This window comes from Triticum aestivum, chromosome 5B (genome assembly GCF_018294505.1).
Source record: "Triticum aestivum cultivar Chinese Spring chromosome 5B, IWGSC CS RefSeq v2.1, whole genome shotgun sequence".
Lineage (NCBI taxonomy): Eukaryota > Viridiplantae > Streptophyta > Magnoliopsida > Poales > Poaceae > Triticum > Triticum aestivum.
The window spans coordinates 465,584,168-465,594,578 of NC_057807.1; the positions used below are offsets into that span (position 1 = coordinate 465,584,168).

Consider the following 10,411-nt stretch of genomic DNA (forward strand, 5'->3'; position numbering starts at 1 on the left):
CTCGCATTGTAAAGAAGCGACAGTAGAGGAATACGTGTGCCCTCACCCGGGAGCAGAATCGGGCAGTCCGTGCCATGGCCGGACTGCCCCCCAAGAAGGAGAAGGAGGACAACGACGGGTCAGACAACTACGGCGACAAGCAGATCCGTCTCGATCCATATTGCGTCTTCGACCGCTACTTCCGCGGGAAGAACGGCAAGGACGCTGGGAAGGGCAAGGGAAGCCGTGGATGATCTTCTCCATAGTTAGTATGTAGGTTAAGCATGCCAATTTTTGGTAGCCTGATGGCATGTCCTGGTGTGTAGCGGGACGATGTGTATAATGCATTGTTTACTAAGTTGTATGACTTTATATGGATTTGAGGTGTGCCAATTGTATTTCTCTGTCCCAAAATAAGTGTCTTAATTTTAGTATAACTTTGTACTAAAGTTAGTAAAAAGTTGAGACACTTATCTTTGGACGGAGGGAGTATGTGAGAAGGGAAATTTGAGGCGTGTCCGGTCGTAGGGCGTGTCCGGGAAGGTTTGAGAAACCGAATTTGTCAAGTTCGGCCATAGATGCTTCCGGAGGGTCTTGTATTGTACATGCTGCATGAATCTCGCTCCGGCCCCCACTGCTTCACCTTGTGCATCCTTGATGATGAAGCCCCGGCCACCAGTTCCCCGTTCTTCATACATACTTCCACCAACATTAACTTTAAGGCCAACTCCACCGCGCGACCCCATCCTGTCCGGCCCCGTCCGTTTGGGGTAAAAGGGACAAACCGGGCGGCCCAGCGCGCGGGAGCAAACGGACTTTTGTCAGTTTTGTGTCTGCTTTCGACCCATTCCCGGCCCAAGTTTGCTCCGGTTTTGGGGTGAAACGCACAGCGCGCGAACGGGCGGGACGCGCGCGCTTGTCCGCCCCTGGCCCGCCTGTCGATGACATAAAGCAACCCCTGCCCACCCCCTCGCGGCCCCTTTGGCGCCATTTCCCCCCAAACCCTCCCACGTCCCGCCATCCCACTCCCTTTCCCCGTCCATGGCCGATGCCCAGCCGAACTCTGGCGGGCTGGCCGTCGACCCGCCCGGAATGGCCAAAAAGAAGAAAGGCAAGGCGCCAAGGAAGCTGCGGTCGGAGTGCACGCCGGAGGAGATCGCCAGGTTGGACGCGGAATCGGCGAAGAGGAGGGGCCGGAGGGCGGTCGCCAAGGACAACATGGCCGCGGCCAAGAGGGCAGCCAACCGCACTGTGATTGAGGCCGCACGGCGCAAGGCCGAGGTAGAGGAGAAGGAGGCCATCGTCAGCAAAGCGCACGCCCTTCTCATGGCTGGCATTTGTCGTCCGGCCGGTTTCTCTGGAGCGGCCGTCGGTCCGGCGAGCACAGGGTCGTCGGTCACCCGGCCTTCGCACTGCCAGTCGCCCACGTCGCGGACCACGCCAATGTCGCCCGGCTTCCCCCCGCCAAGGCACGACGGACATACCCGTTTCTCGGGGTCGCCGGACGTGACCGTGATCCCGCCGTCCACCCCGCGCACGGCTGCCGTCATCGACCTCAACCTCACCCCTGGGTCCAGCAGCGGCGGTCGGTCGTCCGTCGAGATGCAAAGAAAGGAACCACGGCCGCCGTTTACCAGCACCATGCCGTCCCCCCACGTCTTGTTCGACGAATGCCAACACCAACGCCACCGGTCAACGACCCCTACTACGACCAGTTCATGGAGGAAGTGATCTACGAGGGTGGGCACGTCCCTATCTACGACCCCGAGGAGACCCAAAGTCAGGATGGCCGCAGCCAGTTCACTGCCGATGAAGAGGCCAACGACCGTGCTGACTACGACCATGATGAATCGTGGCATGAGGACGATGACATCTATGTCGAAGGTGATGGTGATGAAGAAGAAGGCAATGACATGGATATTAGTGGCGAGCCATTGTTCATCGACGAGATCACCCAAAGAGCGGAAGCACAAAAGAGGAGGAAGAGCATTCGCACGCGTTCATATACACAAGATGAGGACAAGTTGATTTGCCAATGTTGGATGGAGATTAGCCAAGATCCGAGGACAGACGCTCAACAAAAGGGCATAGTTTTTTGGACGAGAGTCCACAAGACTTTCCATGAAAGGAAGATGTTTGAGCCCTGCCAAGTCACAAGCAACCGTGGCATCGGCTCGATTCAAAAGAGATGGTTGTTCATCCAACAAGAGTGCAACAAATATTGCGCCGCATTTGAGAGCGTTGAAGCACGGCCCGTGAGTGATCTCGGCATTGGGGACATGGTATGCTCTCCTCATCCTAGTCCTTTCCTTGCTACGGCCAAGTGTTCGGCCTTGTATATGTTTGCATGTCCAATTCTTGTTGATCTTGTGGTGTAGGCATTTCAATCTTTGGAAGCATTCAAGGCCCGGCACAATGACAAGCCATTCACTCTTACGCACTGTTGGACGATCATCAACAATTGTCCTAAGTTCAAGGATCAATACCGTGAGCTTGAAAGGAAGAGAGGCAAGAAGACGGCCAAGTTCGCCGGAGGTGGAGATGGCGAGGCGTCGAAGAGGCCGAGGGGCAAAACCAACTCAAAGGTGGACGACATACGTGATGCCTCATCCATGGCCTTGCATCAGACGTTGCATGGCATGATGTCTCAAAAGGATGTGAGGGATGGGAAGAAGCGGCAAAGCAAGGACGAGCAAATGAAGCAATACCTGGAGCTTCAAAGGCAGGAAGCTTGAGATGGAGGAGGCGGCCCAGAGATGGATGATCGACATGGAGGAGGCGGCGAGACAAAGGCAGCTCGACATTGAGGCCGAGAACGTCAAGGCCAGGCAGAGGCAGCTCGACATCGAGGCCACCAATGCCCCAACCAAAGCGAAGGAGGTCGCCCTTGCGATCATGAGCGTGGACTTGAGCAAGATGAGCGACAAGACGAGGAGCTGGTTCGAGGCCAGGCAGAAGGAGATGTTCGACGCCGATGGCCTGAACTAGGTCGTCCGATCAGCCGTGGCCGTTCTTTTTTGGAGGCTGGCATGGGTGTCGCCCGCTGGGCCGCTGGCTGTGTGCCGGCGAGAACCTGATTCATTTTGAAGGCTGGCTGTGTTGCCGGCGAACAAAACTATTTATTTTGGAGGTCGGCTGTGTTGCTGGCCACTGGCTGTGTTGCCGGCGAGGACGTGTAGGCCGCTGGCTTTTGTTGCCGGGCGTGAACTAGGGCCGCTGGCATGAACTAGGCCGGCCGCTGGTATTTGAAACGTTCTTGTTTGAAAATGAAGGCGGACAGGATGGGTAAAAGGATGCGGCCGCGCGCTGCGCGCACGGCCACCGCATCCCAGGACAGGCCCGGACACGACCCCATCGCCCTACCCAAACGGACAGAATTCGGATAAAACGGACGTCCGTTTGGGGTCGTGCGGTGGAGTTGGCCTAAGGGCGTTCTCACATGGCAGTTTCCACCTAGTTTGTGACACGCTGCGGACCTCCTTCTCCCCGAACAGCTTGTAATCATGCACCCAGGCTCGTACCCTCTTCATGATAGAACTGGTATTTCTCATTGACTCTCTTGGGTTCATCTTATTTCTTTTACATCCCACCACACCCACAACAGAGTAATACATTCAAGTTTTTTTCTCTTCTGGTAGAGCTAGTATTTTTACTGACCAAATCCTTCGACCGCTTATTGTTCAGTAGCTCTACTCTAGTCTGCTCCAGTTGTAGTTCTCTCCACAGCGGCTTGACAAACTTACATTTCAAGAAAATGTGTGCCCCATGCTCGTCCTGCCGCGAACAGACTGGGCAGAGTGCGTCCACCTCCATCCCCCGAAAATCAATACTGAGCTTATGTGCGAGACTGTTGTGAGCAAGCCGCCACAGGAAGTGCTTCAGTTTCGGTGGACATCTGCTTGCCCATATATCACCCCATCTGAACTTCGTCGAGCCGCCGGGACCATCGGCAGTGCGACGACCGACCGTCGCCGACCACCGCCCAATCATACACAAAATAAACAAAGACCACTTTACTAGTACTCAGTACTCATACACAAAGAGGTCGACTTCGCTTTGGTCTCCATCGATCTTTCTCAGTAGCAGCGCAATGGCCACCCACGCTCTCGTCGCCGTCGCCGTGCTCCTCGTCGTCTGTGCTCCTCCGGGAGCGCTCGCGCAGACGGTGCAGGTATGGTCCTTGTGCTCGCCGGCGAACTACACCGCGGGGAGCCCCTACGGGGCCAGGGTCCGCGGCGTGCTCAGGGACGTGGTGGCCGCCGCCGGCCGCTCCCGCTATGGCTACGCCACCGTGGTCCGCAGCCCGCGGGAGGAGGAGGAACCACCGGACGGGCTGGCCTTGTGCTACGCGAACGCGGGCCCGCCGGTGGTGTGCAGGCTGTGCCTGCGCATGGCAGCCGGGAACTTGACGCTGGCCTGCCCGCACGCCGCGTCCGCGGCCATATTGTACAACAACTGCCTGCTCCAGTACACGGACTCGGCGGGAGGCGAGAGGCAGCTCGCGCGGTGGGAGGCGGACACGGTGCAGAGGTTCTCCTTCTACAACAACAACATGAACAGCGCCGGCGAGACCGACAGGTACGGCCCCGCGCTCAATCGGCTCATGCAGCGCCTCGCTCCCGCCGAGGCCGGAGCGAACGGCCAGCCGCGTCCCCAAGCCACATTCGGGCAGACCAACATCACGGCCAACGAGAGCCTGTACGGGTTCGCGCAGTGCGTGGCAGTCCTGTCCCCCGACGACTGCCGCCTCTGCCTTCAGAGAATCGCCGCATCGTTGCCCGTGTAAGTAGTAGCATTATTTTGGTCAATCGCATGCGTTCATCTACGTCGTAGCTGCGTGCTGCCGGCCGGCGGCGTATGACTGACACAACGGCCGGACATGGATGCGTACTCTGTATTTGTAGGACGAAAGGAGGACGGGCCTACTCGCTGACATGCTACACGAGGTTCGAGGTGGTGCCCTTCTACATGCCGCCCAACACAACCAGGATCATTGTGGCGCCGACGCCGGCGCCGTCGTCCTCCTCGACGTCGTCGTCGCAACCTGCAGCGGATTCCTCCTCCTCGTCCTCAAGAGGTTAGTTAAATGTGAACTAGGATGCATTAATCAGCTGTTGGTGGGAAAGCGATGGACATGGTGATTGGTGACTGGGTGAGGTCGTGGTTCTTGACGTTTACGTATGGATGGAAGAACCAGCTAGCTGGTCCCATGAGAAATTCATTCACTGAATGAATCGAAACAGCTGCAGAACGTACAACCAACCCGTGTGAGCAGCTAGCTTGACTAGCGGTGGCGTGAACGTAGAATGGAGAATTACCCAAAATAGAAACGTAAAATGGAGAAGCTTTGCACGAGCACACTAATTGCTCGTGCGTTGCGTCGAGACATGTTGCGACGAGACATATACAGTAGAAACTAACAAACTCCATTTAAACAGTAGAAGCCCCGTCCTTTTCGGTTCGTTGTGCCTATTTCAATTTTTCTTTTATTTCACTAATTTGTTAGAAGCACTTTCAGTGATGTGCTACTCTCTCTGTTTCGAGCTATAGTGTATATTGGATTTTTTATGAAGTCAGAATCTGTAAATTTTGACCAAACTTAGAGAAAATTTTATAAACATCTAAGAGTACTAATCAATACCATTAAATTCATCATCAAATATATGTTCATGATTTGAGAAATGGTGTCTGGAAGTTGAAGGCTTTAGGGAGGTTGTGACTAAAGCCTGGACTGCCAAATGCCATTTTATTAAGGCCATTGATATTTGGCAGTTCAAGATTAGAAATTCTAGAAAAGCCATTAAGGCTGGATGGCCAATTATGAGGCTGAGCAAAACAGGCAGAAACAGGCTCTGGTGGCTGAATATAACTGCCTTGATATTCTTTCTGAATCTAACCCTCCTTCTCCTAACACTAATAGCAGAATTTAAAAAATTGCAGGTGACTTGGAGGATATCTGGAGGAAGGAAGAAATCAAGGCCAGACAGAGGTCCAGAGACAGGTACATACTTGAAGGGGACCTGAATGCTGGATACTTCAAAGCCATAGCAAATCAAAAGAGAAGGAGGAAGCAAATTCTGATGCTGGAAGGAGATTCAGGTAATGTGACTGAACAGAACGATATTATGCATATTGCTGTTAGTTACTACAAAAACTTGTTTGGTTTCCAAGATAAGATCAACATCGACCTGAAAGATGACTTTGGGGGAGATGATGAGAAGGTGTCTATTGAGCATAATAACATCCTGGATATCCCCTTCTCTGAAAAAGAGATTAAGGAGGCTGTCTTCGGCTCTTATGCAGAAGGAGCCCTTGGGCCGGATGGATTTCCTTTTCTATTTTACCAACAATTCTGGGACCTTATTAAAGGGGACCTATTTGCTTTATTTCGAGATTGGGAGAAAGATGAGTTAGACTTATATAGACTTAATTTTTCTTTGTTGACTCTAGTCCCTAAAGAGGCTGATGCTAGCAAGATAGAGAAATTTAGGCCTCTTGCTATGATCAATTGCAGCTTCAAAATCTTTGCCAAGTGTGCCACTAATAGGTTTGGCCCCATCTGTAGAGATTTAATTTCTTTGAACCAGACTGCCTTCATAAAAGTCAGATTTATTGCTGAGAGTATAATCACAGCTCATGAAATTATTCACTCTGTGTACTCCAGTAACCAATCTGGTTTTATATTCAAGCTAGATTATGAGAAAGCTTATGACATGATCAACAGAGATTTCTTGCTTGACATGATGAGCAAGAGAGGATTTAGCCCAAAGTGAATGAAGAAGGTTTCTTCTTTATTAAGTAAGGGCTCTGTTGGGGTTAATATAAACAATACCAACAGTAATTTCTTTTTAACTAGCAAGGGAGTCAGGCAGGGGGACCCTTATTCCCCTCTATTGTTCAATTTAGTAGCTGATGTCTTTACCAAAGTTCTTGCTAAGGCTGCTAGCTGTAACATCCTAGAAGGACTGTTCCCTAGCTCCAACCCAGCTGGTGTCACCAGCATGCAGTATGCTGATGATACTTTGCTTTTCCTGAGTAATAACTCTGCTCAAGCCAAAAACCTTAAATGGTTACTATCTTGCTTTGAACAAATTTCTGGGATGCGCATTAACTTTCATAAATGCGAATTGGTCCCCATTAATGTAGATAGGGAGGAAGCAAACATATTTTCTCAAATCCTTGGTTGTAGAATTAGTGATTTTCCCATAAAATATTTAGGAGCTCCTCTTCACCACAGAAAGCTGAAGAAATGTGAGCTTCAGCCTACTGTGGACAAGATCATTAAAAAAGGAGCTGGTTGGAGAGGCAGACTCCTGTCCTCTGGCAAGAGGCTCACATTAGTGAAAACTTGCCTGGCCACCATTCCTAGTTACCTGATGGGTATTTTCAAATTCCCCAAGTGGGCCATCCAGTTGATTAATTCTCAACTGGCTCACTGTTTCTGGGACAACTATAAGGGGCATCACAAATATCACCTGGCTTCCTAGGGTTGTGTCACTCTACAAAAACAACATGGAGGCCTGGGTGTCCCTAACACTGCAGATATGAACTTATGTTTATTAGCTTCCTGGATCAAGAGATATTTCTTGGATCATGACAAGATTTGGAAAAAAGTCATTGATTCCAAGTACAACACTCATAATCCTAATATTTTTGCCTGCTCTAATGTTGGGGCTTCCCCCTTCTGGAAAGGTATCCTATGGGCTGCTAAAGCTGCTAACATAGGCTACTCCTGGATAATAGGAGATGGTAAAAGTGTTAGGTTTTGGAGTGATCGTTGGTTAGGTCATACCACCCTAGCCACTAAATATTGGAATCTTTATAGTATTGCCAATGATAAGAACATCACTGTTTGTGAGGCCTGGGATGGTACAAACCTGAAAATCTCTTTTAGGAGATGCTTTTCTCTTGACATGTTGGCAGAGTGGGATGAGTTATTCAATGATATTAAAAATACTGTCCTGATAGACAAGAGTGACACTGTTTGTTGGGATTTTGACAATAAAGGTATTTACACTGTCAAGTCCTTTTACAACATTGTTAATTTTAGAGGGGTCTCCCCTGGGAACAGTGTATCTATCTGGAATATCAAAGTTCCTCTTCGCATTCATATTTTTCTTTGGGTTAGGGCTAACAACAAGCTATTGACCAGAGATAATCTGCAGAAAAGACAATCAGTAAATAGTGCTTCCTGTCTTTTCTGTAGTGACCCTGAAAGCATAGATCATTTATTTTTTGGTTGTGTTGTTTCTGTAGAGCTTTGGAGAGTGATTGGGGACATTTCTAATAATCATTCTAGGATGTCTGTCTATGACATACTAGAATGGTGGTCCCTAAATAAAAATCACCAAGCAGATTGCCTTTTACACTCTGCTGCCTTATGGGCTTTATGGAAATACCGTAACGATATGTGTTTCAATTACACCCCCTGGTCTGGGATGCAGGTGTTGTGGAGGAAGATAGCTGCTACCTTGGACAGCTGGCAGTCTGTTGCTCAGACCCTGTCAAAGGAATAGTGCTGCAAATGGTGCGGAAACTGGAGTAGATAGCAAGATCCCCGCCCCTCCTACTATGGACGGATCCTGGCTAGGGCTGAAGAAGTGCTCAAGAGGAGCTATGAGAGAGTGATGATTCATATGATTGTTGTAGCTCCCCTTGTTTAATTTCGCTACATTTTACATTCTCTAAGTAGTGACAGAGGCCTGTTGGCTTGTTCTGTTTACTTTTGCTGGGGCAGCGCGTGTGCTGTTTTCCCCCGCGTGCTTGTAATCGTACTGAACCTTGCTTGGTTTCTCTTGGCAATCCAATTGGAACTGGGGCCTTGAGCCCTTTTCCTCTAAAAAAATATATGTTCATCCAGAGTATATATTTAGTATTGTAGTTATAAACAATTTTCTCCATAAACTTGGCCAAATATTATGAAGTTTGACTTTTAAGAATAATGCTAATGCACACTATATTATGGAATGGATGGAGGAATATATTTATTAGTTGTAAATTATATCATACTCAGTTTGACTGAGAACCGTAGTAATTAACCATGAGGTTTCTTGTTGCGGCTTCTAAGCATAGCAAGATGCGCACAATTGTGGCAGGAGGTATCTCTTCAAAAACCCTTTGATCCTCTTCTAATGAGTTTTTCTTTCTTTCAGACAATCCCCTTCTAATGACTGAAGTGCATCTTATGTTCTCGAACTATTTGAAAGGTGCTACATAATTCTATGAACTATGCAAAGTGTCATTAATGTCCTCGAAGGTCCCCAAAATGCAATAAGTGTCTACATGCATGACACCTCTAAAATAGTTTAATGACCTACATGACACCTTAAAATAGTTCGAGAGCCTAGATGACACACATATTGCACTTCGGGGAGTTGGATGATTATTTTCATACTTCGAAGACTTGCGTGATACCTCTGAAATAGTCCGAGGACCTGTGATGCACTTCACTCCCTTCTAATCGACATGTCGAACAACAACACGATATGCTCTCCTTTTCCCCCCTAATTTCCAAAAATCTTAAACTGCACATTTCATTGTTATGAATTATAATCATTTTAATTTTTATGTAAAACATGACATGACATCTCTTTCGTAGCTATATTTCCGCAACAGCTTATAAAATTAGTTTAGCAACCGAGCAAGTAGCTTATACCAAACTCCCTCCGTCGTACGTTATTAGGCATTCACTTATTTTGAGGTTTAACTTTGACCAATAAACTATATATATATATATATACAGATGATCTATTCTGCTAATACTAGCAGAATAACTATTCTGCACACCACTTCCGCACTGCACGCTGAACGCAAGTGCACGTCATTCTTTGAACCAAGTGTGTTGCAGTACTCACACGAGTGAACTTCTCGTCGGAAAAAACTGCACGCGTTATTTTTTCGGTACTGTTTTTGCTCTAATTTTTTAACCGTTTATTGGAATGAGGCGTATAATATACCTTGAAAAGCTATGGATTAGGCGCAACTTCGACATGTTGAACACTTTTCAAGATTCCACACGGTTTAAGAGCAGTTTCAAAAATGGTGCGGCCCATGACGAGTGGCAGCGATCGTTTTTCGCGATATCTTCTAAACCGCTCGTTGGAATGAAGCAAACGATACGCCGTTGGATAGATATCGTCAAGGCGCATATTTTTCATATATAAAGTTTTCTCTAATTCCTTACGGTTTAAGAGCAGTTTCAAATTTACTAAATTGCGAAATTCTGTTTTTCAAAAAAATTCAAATTTTCGGTACTGTTTTCCGCTCTAGTTTTTTAACTGTTTGTCGAAATGAGGCGTGTAATATATCGTTGAAAAGTTATGGACGAGGCGCAACTTTCATATGTTGCAATGTTTTTGAGATTCCTTACGGTTTTAAGTTAATTTTGAAAATCGTGTGGCGGACGACGAGTGGCAGCTGCTGTTTTTCACGA

The 10,411-nt window shown here is 48.4% G+C and overlaps 1 protein-coding gene across 1 annotated transcript; it reads left to right on the plus strand.

The window, feature by feature from the left end:
- Positions 1-3,784: 3,784 nt before the first annotated feature.
- Positions 3,785-8,834, plus strand: LOC123116454 (cysteine-rich repeat secretory protein 55). The gene is made up of 4 exons (XM_044537406.1): positions 3,785-4,761; positions 4,884-5,056; positions 5,920-6,078; positions 8,424-8,834. The coding sequence occupies exons 1-4, from the start codon at positions 4,070-4,072 to the stop codon at positions 8,522-8,524; spliced, it is 1,125 nt and encodes a 374-aa protein (XP_044393341.1). The 5' UTR covers positions 3,785-4,069; the 3' UTR covers positions 8,525-8,834.
- Positions 8,835-10,411: the final 1,577 nt, after the last annotated feature.